A 14,915-nucleotide genomic window follows, 5' to 3' on the forward strand; every position below is an offset into this window, starting at 1 on the left:
ATACCAGTCTAATAATCAGAAAGAACTTTTCAGATCATCTTCCTTCCAGTGGCTCTCCATTTTTCTCAGATGAAATCCCACTTCCTCACCCTTATTTAAAGGCCCTTTGTGGTGTCTTCTCACAGCAATGCCTCAGCCCTACTCTGTCCCTCCTTCACTGGTTCTGCCACAAAAGCAAACTGTCCCAATGCTGTTTCCACAGCCCAACTATTTACCACTGATGACAGTATTATGCATTTGGCAAAGAAGGCTGTTCCCCTCTTTGCTAATCCTGCCTCTTATCCTCTTCTTAATAACCATGGAATAGCAGAGGTCAAGCTTTTACTTTTCTTAAGACTGTACTAATGGCTGGGTCATTTGGGAAAGGAAGTTGAATGCAAGAAAGGGAAATATAACTGCCACTAGCAGAGGCTATTTTTAGAGTCCATAGGCTTCAGCCCTCCTCAGAATCCATCATAGGGCTTCTTGGCTTCACTCCTGGCCTGCAGCCATTGGCGGGGCTGGTTTACTTCCTAGTGTGGCTTCTGTACCCATTTATTCCTTTAAGTTTAATTCAGTTGCTGAAAGATTTAGAGAGAGAAAAAAGTTTCTTGTAGTCCATGTCTCATCTTAGATGAATTAATCCCTTTGTTCCTGTTTTCTCTTTTGCAAAATGAGAAAAATAACAGCTAGTATATGCAGTTATTGTGAATATTAAATGAGTTACCATATGTAAAGCTTTTAGAGCAGTTTCTAGCAGTTCTGGATAAATGTTAATGAATTCTGGATAAGTTCTACATAAATGTTAATAATAAGTTCTGGATAAATGTTAGTTATTAATACTTATATCACATTATTAAACCTAATGCCTCATGTCTATTACCTTACACTTCCACAGTTGGGTCTTTTGGCATAGGCAAAAAATTTCTGTTTTTCGCTAATAAATTCCATCTGTTGGCTTAGAATCATTATTCTAAACTGGTGGAATTTTTTCAGTAGAGTCTATCATTCAACATGTAGATTATTATCTTCAATTTAGTTTGGGATACCACCTGAGTTCTCCCTCACTGTGAATATTGATTTTATTTATTTAACAAATTGGTGAAGGGTTTCTTATGTGCCATGTTCCTGAATGCATGTGTATATTGTATGCTCATGAGTGTTTAAGGAGGGACTGTTTCATCTCAAAGGTGCATATAGTTTTTGATAAAGGAAGTATGTTGAGCACATGTAATATAAACACTTAAATATTTGGAGATGGGGCAAGGTAAAGAAAGGATCCTGGATATGGGCTGACTTACTTGGAGCAAATTGTTCCATAAGGATCTAGCCTGGAAGATCCTTGGAAGGATCTAGGTTGGTATAGTTTTTATTAAAGAAATTTATCTTGCAGAAATACACACTAGATAGGTCAGTTTTTATTTTTTAATCTTACTCCTTTAAATTTAAAAATATTTATTAAATACATCACACCTTAAGGGCATGAATAGGGTGAGGTTAGCTTTGTTTAACCAAAACAGGGCAGCCCGTGAAGCTTAAAAAAAAAATCAAATATCGGACAAGTCACAAGAAGGCCTATTTTAAGGAGTGAGTAGTAAACTAAGAGCTGATCCAGACAAAAAAAAATGTGGTAGCTTTAAAACTATTTCACATTTATTTGTAGTAAGGGTTCTACTTGGAAGATGCAAGCCTTGTGGCTAGATAACTATAAAATAAATTCTTGTGAGTTAATAGACTTTCAGACTTTTAGAGAAGTTAGAGCACGTAATGGAAGAAGAAATACTCATGATTCTCAGTGGTGATGTGGAAGAGAAGAAAGCGTTTTTGGCAGCCAAAGGACCTACACAAAGCAACATATCCAGTCAGGACTAAGGGCTTGAACCTGTCCTACTCTAAACAGGAGGCATTTCAGGAGAGGACTGAGCAGGAGATATAGCCTGTTGTGACTGTGGCTTTACTACATCAAAGGCTGCAGTGGATCTCGATAATGCAGAAGAATGTTTCCTTTTATAACTCACAGTGAATATGGCTGGACAACGAAACTATTTTATAATTTCTTTCCTGAAAGATAAAGGAGTTAGAACATAGAATCTTTGATTATACAAAATCTTAAGACTCCTTCAGGGATGGCAGTCATTCCTACCGTGCTGAACAATGTGTTGTCACGGTCAGAATCAGAACGAAATTGATTATTAAGGGTCTGAAACAGTTTGGCAACTCTTGGGCCCTTATGCTGATAAGAAAGCTGATGAGACAGAGTAATGAAAAGAGGCTGCAAGAAATGACCATTCATGCATTCAGCCAACATTTAGGTCACCCTCCTGTATTCCAGGCGCTGTACATGGCACTGAGAATGCAAAGCTAAACGAGTCACGGTCTACTGGCGGGAGCCTTCTCAGTGGAGAAAAGATCAACAAGAGAAGTGCCTGCTGGAGACCTCTCCTAGGGCATAAGCCAATATAGAGGTGGGGCAGCTACGTCAGCCTGAGGTGTCCTTAGGCAGAACAGAAAGTGAGAATCAGATCTGTATCTCATTTCTGAGCATCTGGATTGTAGCCCTCCCTTCACTGACTGTCAAAGGAGGTGGTTTTTAAAATCAAGCCAAACAGGTTTCCATCTTTTCGGAAGACCCCGGAACGTGCCAGTTGATTCTGACAATTTCTCACGAACAGAAACACCTAGGAAGGGAGAACTGGTGAGTCTTTTCAAGAGGCGGAAGTCCCTCAAAAGGGGCTGTGTTTCGTAAACGGCGCCCCAAAGGAGCTGAACTACTTCCATCTGGAGGAAAAAGACTCAGGCACTGAGGGAAAGGGAGGGTGAACGTCTGGAGTAATTTCAAGGCTTTTTCCGTGTTATGTGACGTGGCAACAATGAAAGATTTTTTCGTCTTACTATTTTTTTAATTTTTCAATATTTTCTTTTCCCCCCTTTTCCCTTCCCAGCCACTCCGGTTTGGGTTTGCCACATGACTCATAATTCCTTTAGAAAGTGGAGTCGAATTCATAAAAGTGATGGGGGGAGGGGTGCGGAGAGGGAAGGCTGGGAGCCCCAGGGAGTCTTCACTACCTACACTGCCGCTCAGCTCTCAGCACGAGTGGAGGTCGGGGTGGGGAGACGCGGCTCCCGCCCGGGATGGCTGATACTCTGCGAGCCCTGGCGGCCCACAGCCGGGCCGGGTGACTAGGCGGCGGGCAAGGAGGGTCTGCGGCGGGCGGGCGGCGCTGCAGCAGCCTGGGCACGGCCGCCGCCGCCCGCGGGCGCGAGTGTGCGCGGGTGTGGAAGGCCGGCGTGCGGGCCGTGAGGGGTGTGCGCGCGTGAGCCGGAGCGGGGCTCGCCCCTCGCCGGCGCCCGCCGGTGATCGCTCTCCGGCCGTTCCCTGCACCCTCGGTCCCCCACGGCCGTTGGTCCGGGCGGGGGAGGGAGAAAGTGAGACTCAGTGTCATCACCATCCATTGTCAGAAGGGGAGGAAATTGGAATCCAGCAGCGGCGAGCAGCAGCTGGGCGGTCACATCTGGGAATGCAAAGCCGACCTCCCCCTCCTCCTCCTCCTCCTTCACCTCCTCCTCTTCTCTCACCCAGGATCACTTCCGAAACCACTTCGCCTTCAGCCCCTGCTTCGGCCAGAGGTTTCATTTTTAACTGAATATTTACGAAAGCTGGAAGCGTGCGAGGAGGGGGTGGGGTGGAAATAGCGGCTGCTTCTTTTCCAGGGATTTATTTAATGGGGATGTGTTCAAGGCAAGAGCGAATTCAGAAGGATATCGACGTCGTGATCCAGAAGTCCAGAGCTGAGAAGGACTGCCTGTTTGCAGGTGAGTTCTTGCTTTTCCAGAACCTTGGACCCAGCGCCCCCTTCCCAGTTTTCTGACCGCGACGTGTGTGGCTGGGGGTGGGGTGGAGCGTTGCACGTCCCCATTCTGGGGTTCATTTGGCAACAGCTGCTGCAACGACCGCGGGAGCTAAAAGGGGGAGGGGGCGCCAGCCTTTCCCCTTCCCCTCCCCCCACCCTCAAGTCTGGAGCAGCCACCAGCTTTGAGGGCAGAACCCGCGTGGCCCGAGCGGGGGTCTAGGCGAAAGGACAGTACGTGGTATTTCCAGTCCCGCGTAGTGCCCGAAACCTCCAAGCACGCCTCCTGGGTTCCAGCAGCAGCGGCAGAGCGGGGTTGGTTGGATCCGCCGGGTTTGCGCAATGGGCTGAGCGGCGGCGGCTGGGAAGGGAGCCCGCTGCGCTGCGCTGCGCTGCGCTAGTCAGCTGCGCCCGGCGCCCTCGACCCCTGGGGGCAGCGCTCGGCCGATCTTCGGCCCCTTCGGCGCCCTCTAGTCCCTTCCGACTGGCAAAGAGAAGGGATTCCTCGGATTCCCAAGGCACCCAGCGCCCCTTCCTGGGGGTCGCCTTTCGTCCATTTTGCTCGCCCGTGAGACAGATCGGATTTTGCTTTCGCTGCCGTGAGCCCGGCGGGTGCTGCTTCCGGCCTCCCTGACCGGGAAATTCCCGCCGTTGCCATGGCACCCGGCACTTGTTGCGGGGGGCGGCCTCCAGCTGCACCCAGTCGGGGGCCCGCCGCATCCCCTGGGACGCGGCGCGGAGAGGGTACCTAGCCGCCCTCCAGCCCTCGCCCCCCGCCCGGCCAGGCCTCCCCTGACTCCACCAAATAGGGGGCCCAAGTCATGGTCGGGGTTAAAACAAATCCACTCCATGGGTAGCTTTTAACAGGACTTTCTGTTTCAGATTTCAGATACTCAGACTCCACCTTTACTTTTACCTACGTTGGCGGCTCCAGAAGGTATTTATGTGTATAGAGTTGCTTCATTTCCTGTTCACACGCTTGTGTTTCCTTTGTTCTTAGCGTGTTCCGTGTTCGGGTATTTTGGTTGCTTGTTTGTTTGATTATTGTGGATTTTCTTTACCCACAACCGAAGCCTGACGTCCCTCAGTTTTAAATAGCGGGGGGAGGGGAATCAATGTTTGATTCAGCTGTTTGGAAGACCACGCCACAGGCAATGAGCGTTGAAACTGTTCTGCTACAGTACTAGATTACTCTTAGGCGATTTGGGGTTGATAAGGCAAGCCGGTGCAAAACTGGAATACTGGATATGAAGTAAAATGTATAAAATACATAAAATGTCACAAAATAGTTTGATCACAAGTGTTGATTTTCCTGGTGAGTTGGGGCTGCTTGTTTCCATGTTTTCTGAAGGTTCACGTAAACATGCAGCCTGCCAATTCTCTATACATTTTTTTTTCAATGAGTGGTATTTCGGTTTTCACGTTTAGTTGTAAGAAAGAAATTGGAGACTTATATGTAGCTGGAGTGGATGACTTCTTTCTTTTGGGGGAAGAATGAGAGATGCATATTTCGTTAGTAAATTGTGAACAACTTGAAACAAACCCAAATCCAATTTTGAATTTAGGAAGTAGAGTTAAAATGAAAGGTAGCCATTCAAATACTATGCCTTGCTGCCTTAACTTGTTAAGTTAGGATTTTCTTCCTTTTAGCCCTTTAGGGACACAGTAGTTTAAAAGAGCAGTAGCCACATATGAGAAGTATCAGACATAGCTTAGAGGGAATTCCTTAGACCAGCCCTGCTGTTAAGACTTAACGTCAAATTCAATATTGTTTGATCACATTCCAAAATAGATCTTAGCTAATGGAAACATTTATAAACATATAAATTGCAAAAGAAGCTTTCTTGTGTACATACATTTTTAAAAGCTTGAAATTGATGTGAACTTTTAAAAACACGTAGGATCTGTATTACATTCTACATCTCAAAACAAATTTAATTAAAATGAATATCATTCGAGTATATACAATACGCCTAAACCCCAGAATTGACACATTGATTTACTAGTTGAAAATATAACAGTGAATCACCAAAGTTCAGTGTATACTTTTTGGGAGAGAATGAAATTACGGTATTTCTTAATTTACTGTAATGTCATCTTTGTAATTATGAATTAATAATTCAATGAGAGGAGACCTGGTTGATTAAATTAACGCTGGTCCTACACATGATATCTAAAGGATCTTCGTATATGACTAATATCCTCTTCCATTATTTTAACAGTTAAAATACACAAAGTGGCCCATTAAAAACAGAGCTGACTTTTCGCCATTGCTGTTTTTCTGGTGAGACGTGGGCAGGAAGGACAGGTGGGCTTTTCAACTAACTAGCTTTCTAATTTTTAATAAGATACCTTAGTTCTTTTGGCCTCAGTTTACTTATCTGTGCAATCAAAGGGTAAGTCATATGCTTAATCACTAAGATCTGTTAGATACTGCAGTTAAGATTCTTTATCAGCAAATTATTGAACTCTAGTGTTAACATAGCTAGAGGTGGAAAAGGGAGCAAGGCCAGGTGTTGGGATGAATAATTAACTAATCAAGATAACATCAGTTTTCACCATAGGAACAAGTACCATGGTTGCTCTTAAAGTAAGAGATGTTTCCTATTTTATGTAATTTTATTAAGGGATAGTGTTTCCTTTTGTCACTGATTTAAATGTACCTGGATGTTTCTTAGCCATTTGGCTAAGATCGATCGCAAGTATACCTGGGCCTTTTATATCTAATCTAATGTAGACCAGCCTGTTAAAAGAGAAAGACAATTGATTAAACTGCTGATGTGTTGCTTTGTTATCTCAAAAGCTTGTTCTATAATACAATATATAAAAAGTTGTTACAGTGTAGTAACTGTAGATAATCCCTTTATAATTTGTATATAATGGGGAATACCATTTATTTTCTGAAAATAACATATTTGTTTTCATTACCAACATTAGAAACCAATATTTATTAATCTATTTCTCATCCTGACATTTCAGTCAGACTCTTAAAATAATCTTGCTGTATTTTGATTTAATGTGCTTATCAACTTATAATATTGAATTAATAGTGTCACTTTAGGTGAACTAGACTTCACTGAAGGAGTTGGGAGCCTTATGGAGAGAGAGTATATGATTATCTCTATTTGTATTTAATTACCATTTCATCTAACCATTAAGAACATATTTCAAGAATAATTTTTAATTCAAGTTGTAGATAAAACGTACTGTACCATTTTCTTTTTGACATTTTCCAAGAATGAGTTACGCAGTATCTTTAAAGACAAATATTGATCTTACATGTTGCTATTAAAAAAAAAATAATACAATCATTTTGTTCTACATGTATACTTTTAATTTTTCTGTGGATAATAAGAAATGCCAAGAGGCGATTGTGTCCATACTGGCAAGTGGCCTAATAAATTGTCCTTTTATTTGGTAGTCATCAGAGTGGCAGTTAATATCTTGCTATTTTGCCTTGTGGACTTGAGGTAGAAAGGTTCATGGAATTATAGCCTTGCTTTTGGATGTGCAAACTGAAGCTCAGAGAGTTGAAGACCCATAGTCACTTCTGCCAATTAAATGAAGCTGCCATGTAAACGTGTTCTGTCACACGCCCGAGACCTCCTTCTTCTCCATTAATGTTCTCAAGCTTTTTGAGCATGCAGACACTTTACCATCAAAAAATTATGTAGAATCATACTTGAGAGTTACAGTTTAAAGAAAAACAAGGTGCAATTACTTAGTTATTAGTAGCATTTACATAAGCTTGAAAACTTGTGCTATATATATGGTAAGATTAATTTATTCTAACAATGATCTTGATAATCCCCCTGATTCCCAGACTCCTTGGAATAGCTCCACAGCTATCAGTGGTTCTGCCACAGGTTCAGAGCCTTCCCAGTACTGCCTTCTTATTTGAGAGGTGTGCTAAGAACTATAAAGCAGAGGCTTCAATTGTACACAATTTGGAAGTTTAGGCAAAAGTCATTTAGGCAAAGTCATGACTTTGTCATGCTTATCTCCTGTCTCTTTTTGTTTTACTGATTAGCAATAAACTCCTTAAAACCCAAAGGTTTGGGCTTCTGTTCCTTTCACTTGCAGTCAGACATGGAGTTAGTGGCAGAAGAAACAGAAGGGGTAAGCTGCATGGTGATAGCTACTGAGGATGGATAGGAAAGCAGGCTGAGTCCCTGGAGCCAGTGGTTACCAAAGCCAAGGAGAGAGCAAGGGGAGCCCAGTGGGCCTGGCCATGGACTGCTCTGGCATTCTGAGTATGAACTTTCAGCCAGGCATGTATTGTGAAAATATTACTGTGAGGTTTTAAAAGTACACAAATAAGAATTATTTTTGGGGAAAAATAAAAAAGTTAGAAAAAGAGATATGCCAAAAAGAAGAAAGTAAAAAATACATGACTTCTGTTAACATATTAAAATTTATTCTTTTGGATTTTTATGAGTCTATATGCATATAAAATATGTATGCATCCCCAACTCTTTTGAGACCACTTTTTTTTTCACCCAAGAATATAACATTAATTTCTTTCCTTTAGAAAATATGTGAGACTAAAGAATGTTTATTGAGAGTTTCCCAATCAAGGAGTATGACTCTCTATAATAATAAGTCTAATGTTTTATTAGAAATTATAATGAAATTAGAAATTTAATATTAAATTTGGCAGGATGTTGTGAGTTGCCTGCATATGTACACCCTTTATTATATGACTAGACACTCTTTTGTACGGCCACGGATATATTGGCATCTTTTGAAGTGTATCCTTTTTGTTTCAGGAGCTTCTGTCTAGATAAATAGCAAGTGTGACACTGATAATAGTAATGGAATATTCCTCAAAGCACAGGCTCCTTCCTCTTTCTCATGGGCCTTGCTTTGCACATGCTGCCTGGAAAACTCACCCACAATCTACTTTCCATCCTCTCCTTCGGCCCATCCCTGCTCAGCCCCCTTTGTTGAGATAGTTGCTAAGCCAGATTCTCTGAGAAGCCTTTCCTGGCATCTTCATCTGTATAATTCTGCTAGGTGTTTCTAAAACTATGTTGTTACAGTATATTGTAATTGCCTATTTATGTCTGTTTGACTGTGAGCCTCTTGATGATGGGAATTCTCTCCTATGCATTGCAGTTTCCCCAGCCCCTAGCACGCTGTCTAGCCCAGTATTCCTTCTCAGTAAGTAGGTGTTGAATGACTTACAAAATGAATGCTAATAGATCTGGCAGACAAGAAGGAATTTCCTAGCCTAAATGACCAGATGTGAATACTCAAACACTTCAGGGTCCCCAATCTGGTGATGTGACTAGCGATGGAATTTCATACGAATCCAGCGTGACGGAAGTTGCCTAGTCAAGTTATAAGTCCTCTTCTCTGGGTCACGTGTTCAAATACTTTTAGGGGACAGATAATGCAGTATTTCAGATACTAGGGAGTGATGAGGACTGTGGCACACTGGAGAGTTTGGACTCCAAGAGTAATTAATTCAGTTAAAAAAATCGACAGCACTCTGGTGATCAAGAAAACTTTCTAGGGGCCCTAATCCACGTGGGCCCCCAGTGTGTAATTCCATAACTCGTGGGATGCCATCAAGAGAGACAATCTACTTGATTGCTAAAGGGCCTTTGTTTTCTTTGGAGCTCCCCAGAAAGGAGAAGTGTATGTGTGTGCAGGGGTGAGGAGGGGGAGGATAAAGAAGCAATACTATCCCCTTAAAAAGGTTTGTCAATTTTCATTATGAAAGAAGGTCAAACGTGCCCACTCCAGAAATCTTGGCATATACAGTTATTTTGAAGCAATTCCGTGTTCTTCAAGATGTCACAATGAAAAGAGTGATTTTTTTTTTTTAATTAACATGTTTCTCTTGGCAATAGGGACTTTCTCACCATACTTTTACATCACTTATTTTATATTTAGAATATTGATTTTTTAAAAGTGTGTTCCTTGGCGCCCTGGGAACCTGCCTCAGGAACTGGGGTAGCTGTGGGGAAGGAGTGTGAAGGGAGCTGAATGAGTGAGCGAGAATCTGGGTCTTCATATCTTTTTTAAAATTGCAGCGGCTTTTTTCTGTTATGTGTAACAACTTTTTTTGAAAACAGTTTCATTGTTGAGTTTTAAAACCACTGACCAAAAATAACCACCAATTTAACATAAGTATACCTTTATTGAGTTTTTTTGTATTAAAAAATTTAAACTCTATTTTCTTCATGGATTAAGGTGATCCTACTAGTGATATTTATTAAGCATTGTCTCTGCTGTTTTCTTTGCTGGCCTTGCCTTATCCTGTGTTTCCAAAAAATACAAATAGGCATTTTGTCAGCTACTTCACATTTTATAGCAGGAAAAACAGAGGTTTGGGTGATTTAAGTAAGTCACAGTTAGTAAGAGCCATAGGATACATTTCAGTGTAAGTAATTGTTTATGTAAGGCTTAAGGGACATTGGTTGAATTGGCATGACTAGAATAGTTGGGAATGTTTGGGAATGGGGAGAGATTCCTAATGGGACGTCTGCCAGGGGCCATACTGAAAATCTACTGGTTGGCAAAAGTAGTGCCTAAGCCCAGTGCTAACCATAATAGTTGGAAAAGTATGTACATTGGCTGTGGAATCCTTATGCAAATATTTGGCCAATCCATCTAAATTTCTCATAATTTCTCTCTGTAGCATTTTTAAGCAGACATATAGCTGAAATTTTATCAATCCTAAAATGATTTTGTAATTCTCTGCCCAGATTTGCATTTGGGTAGATTGTGCTGTAGAAGATGATAGCTTGCTTTAAGATAGCTGCCACTGATTAGTTTATTTTAGTCTATTTTAGTCAACTTATTGCCTTGTAATCTTTCCTTTTTCATTCTCTAAATTTCTGAAATTCCATCTTTCATGTTCCCCAGGAAAGACTAGTTAGATGTGTTTTTATTAATAAGACTTATTATCCTCATATCACCATGACATAATTTGGGCTTTCTGTTCCAAGTTACCCTACTTGAATGCTGGACATTTCCACCTGAATATTTGTCATTTTCACCTCAACCCAGCACATCAAAACAATCCCTTATTACCTCTTTAAAAGAAGCTTCTCTCTCCCACCTTTTCCTAGTCAGTGTCACATCTTTTGAGCCAGGTATGGGGATTACAGTTTCAGATTTCAGGTCAAGTCTTCCTCTTCTCATTCCTGAAGCTCCACCAACCTCTACTTTGAAACATTTTTGGCCTCTTCATCCCACCCCATGTCAACATTTAGCCCATGCCCTGTTGGCTTTGACTTAGATCAATCACCTTAACCCAGTGTCTTAAAATTCTTGATTTTGAGTTTCTTATCCATCCAGTTTATTTACATCTGAACTCTTTAAGCATGAAATTAATCATTCCTCTGTTCAGAAGCCTTCAAATATGACCACAGCTTTTTCCATATAGACCTAAAACTTACATTCATGGCCTTTGAGGGCTGCCTTCCCTGTCCACTGATACATGTTTCGCATGCTTCCTAACACCTACATGCTTCTGTTTGCTTAGTGACCATCCACCGTCCACTCAACAGCAGTTTGTATTAATTTAGTATAAAGCTGTGTAAAGTTTATTGATTGATAACATCTGTGTCACATAATATGATTGGTTTGGATATCAAGATCATGGTTCTTATCACAAAGAGCAGTTCATTGTATTTTTTCCTTGCCCACGAATGGCATCTCTGTTCATTAGAATACATAACGTTTTATGCATAGGAGGATAGAGTAACAATATATGAGTAGAACAAAGTAAGAATGAGAGGAGAGGATAGTAAAATTTGAGGATAGGATGAGAATGTAAATAGATTTATGTCCGTCCATTACAGATTAATAACCACAATGATAAAAGCCTTGAATGTTATTTATTTGCATATGAGTGATATTTCTGTTTGTGGCTGATACCCTCTTGGTATTAAATGGAAGATGATAAATTATTCAATATTAATTTTAGAGGGAGACATCTATTGAAACCTTTGTGCAGTCAGGTCAAATTTCTGTGTACAAAAATTAGCAGAGAAGTTGTTGCTGGTTGACTTCCCCTAGGATGGTATCTTTCTGAACATTTTGAAATATAGATTGAAAAGGTGGATTTGTCAACTAACTCTGAAGTGCTGTAGTTATTTGTGTTTTTATCATTGTTTTATTGTTTATTTTATTTTTGAGATGGAGTTTTTGCTCTTGTTACCCGGGCTGGAGTGCAGTGGTGCGATCTTAGCTCACTGCAACCTCCACCCCCAGGGTTCAAGCGATTCTGCCTTCTCAGCCTCTCCAGTAACTGGGATTATAGGCATGCACCACCACAGCCGGCTAATTTTTTTGTATTTTTAGTAGAGGCAGGAATTCACCATATTGGCCAGGTTGGTCTCGAACTCAAGTGACCTCAGGTGAGCCCCCCGCCTTGGCCTTCCAAAGTGTTGGGATTACAGGCATGAGCCAGCTATGGTGCCCGGCCTGTTTTATTGTTTAAAAAACAAGTACAAGTTATTATTATTCAAGGATTGTTGATAGAATATATACTGTATTTGAAGTGTAGAACTGAGGCAGAGGCTGATTAATATAACTAGTTTACATTTGTTAGCCTTTCACATCTGTGAAGGAATAAAATACAGACAAAAGTGGAAAACAAACCAGGAAAAAAAAATTGTTAAGCACAGAGCTGCTTAAAAGAGTGATGTCACATTAAAACAAAAAAGTCGGAGAAATAAGTCCATATTTTGTTTAGAGACTAGAACTCCAACTGCTAGCCAACTGCCTAGAATATAGTAAATATTTTCTTTTTTTTTTTTTTTGGTGAGACGGAGTCTCGCTCTGTCGCCCAGGCTGGAGTGCAGTGGCCGGATCTCAGCTCACTGCAAGCTCCGCCTCCCGGGTTTACGCCATTCTCCTGCCTCAGCCTCCCAAGTAGCTGGGACCACAGGCGCCCGCCACTTCACCCGGCTAGATTTTTGTATTTTTTTTTAGTAGAGACGGGGTTTCACTGTGTTAGCCAGGATGATCTCAATCTTCTGACCTCGTGATCCGCCCGTTTCGGCCTCCCAAAGTGCTGGGATTACAGGCTTGAGCCATCGCACCCGGCCGTAAATATTTTCTAGTTTCTTAAATGACAGACTAGTATTCCTACATTATGTGTTGGCATTTCCCAAACTGTTAAAGTAGATGTTAGATTTGTAGCCAAATATGTCTAGGAAATGCTTAAACAATATAAAACAGTTTTAATGATTGGCTTTTTAGAACATTATATATTAGTGTTCTTTATGCATATCCAAGAGGTGAATGAAGTATTTTGGGTTTTTCAGACTTACTTGATTACAGATCTGAAATATCTCAAAACAGTTGTTTTGTGGAAAACACTTTGGCAACTCTGAGTCTTATTCATTAAAAATAGTTTTTGGGTAAACAACAGTGTAATAGAAATGGAAATTACTGATTCATATTGAGTCATGAAGAATTTATTTTCAGCAATTTTTATAGAAGTTGCTTTATGACAAAGAAAGCTTTGGTTAACCGGCATTTGGCATTTGATGCCCCTAACTTTTCTACATGAGGATTTATTTCTCTGGTTCTCTCTCTCACTCAGTTATACTGAATCCATTTATGATAAGGGCTCTCAACCTTTCTTATTCATCAAAGCCCTGAAGTTGGCAGAGCCTTCTCTGGTACCTGATTAGAAGTCCGTCTTCCGTCTCATAGGGAAGTGTTAGAGATGAATGATGATTCTGTGTAGCAGAAGTAGTCATTATGTCCTCTTAAATTCGGTCACTGAGTGCAGTAGAGCTTCTTAGTGAGCAGTCTATGATGGAGTGTACTTTCGGAGAAGCTCATGGTGGGGAAAATCTGGAATTTATCTAAATATTTGATTTCTTTGATAAATTACATTAAAAAATCAATGAGAGTATCTATTTGGTGAAATCATTTTCCTCCATGTGACCAAATGAGAAGTTTAGTGAAAGATTTAAAATCGTTTCTCAGAATTTTTCTGCATTAGTCGGGAAGCAAACCCCTTTTTTTAGGCAATGTCAGTTGTTAAGCTTTAGGGAACCACATGCTACTTTGGGTAATGCATGATTGGAGAGATTGAAGAGTGAAGTCCCTGCTTTAAAGCGTACTCCTGTGGACACGGTAATACATATATTTAAAATGGTTCATGTTAAGAGTAGGTGTATTTCTATCTCAATACTCTAGCTTTTGTGATTCAGGGAAATGAGTGGAGCCTCGCAAGAACAAGAATCTAGTAAATTCTGGGTTTCTCATGTGGAAATCAGTGTGCAAAATCTTAACTGAGTGAATTCTTGATTGTTGGCATCACATTTGTTAGTCTATATGTATCTGTGTCATTGATCTCCTTAAGAAGAGACTCATAGATGTTGACTGGGAGACCCAAGCTGAATGCTAAAATCTGCTCCGTGGATATAAGCTGATGCAGTCATCATTTCTCACTAAAATGCACCACAGCTAGATATGCAGCACACACACACACAAAAGTTAGTTAGTTCCTCCAGCTGAAAAGCGGTCATTACTTTCTTATCATCACAGAATTTGAAATGATTTCTGTAACAGTCAGATTTTATTTTTAGTTAACTAAGACAAAGTTTTAATAATTCACTGTGAGCCAAATTCTTTCTTGATTCTCCTTTTTGGAGCAGTCCATCTTTACGGGAAAGCCAGCCTAGAATGGTAATTTCAGTTTCAGTTAGGTGATTTCAATGAGAATTGTATTTGGCTCAGAAATGATGAGACTGGGGCCAAGAAAAATTTTAAACTTTTTTTCTTGTAATCGTAGTACTAGTTTGATTTCATATGAACTTCCTTTGTTGACTTTCTGTGCCATTAATTTAAAATTTCCAGTATCCTCAATATTTGATGTCTTATATGTACAGAATCCTTTCCAGCTGTAGGTCGTCAGCAAGTAAAAGATTTAGTATGGCAATAGTTTTCATAAGAGATTTTTTAAAACAGAAAAATGTTGACATTGCCAGCCTCTGGGTTGCATTTTGGGATATGCTGCATTTCAAAGGTACCTTTTAAATCTTAAGGCAAAGATTTTTTCAACATCTGAAGATTCTGATTTACAGAAATTAAAAAAAAAAAAAAAACCCT

The 14,915-nt window shown here is 40.6% G+C and overlaps 1 protein-coding gene across 3 annotated transcripts in view; it reads left to right on the forward strand.

The window, feature by feature from the left end:
- Nucleotides 1–2,499: 2,499 nt before the first annotated feature.
- The window catches only part of PARP8 (poly (ADP-ribose) polymerase family, member 8), a 185,590-nt gene continuing 173,174 nt past the window's right edge, over nt 2,500–14,915 (forward strand). For 2 of the 3 annotated variants that reach the window (XM_011939338.1, XM_011939339.1), the window contains exons 1-3: nt 2,500–2,674; nt 3,691–3,792; nt 4,710–4,764. In XM_011939338.1, coding sequence (XP_011794728.1) covers nt 3,702–3,792; nt 4,710–4,764 — 146 coding nt within the window. In that variant the 5' untranslated portion in view covers nt 2,500–2,674; nt 3,691–3,701. Of the gene's footprint in view, nt 2,675–3,311; nt 3,607–3,690; nt 3,793–4,709; nt 4,765–14,915 lie in introns of those variants that run through there. The other variant, XM_011939337.1, reaches the window with a different exon arrangement.

This window comes from Colobus angolensis, unplaced genomic scaffold (genome assembly GCF_000951035.1).
Source record: "Colobus angolensis palliatus isolate OR3802 unplaced genomic scaffold, Cang.pa_1.0 Scaffold180, whole genome shotgun sequence".
NCBI lineage: Eukaryota > Metazoa > Chordata > Mammalia > Primates > Cercopithecidae > Colobus > Colobus angolensis.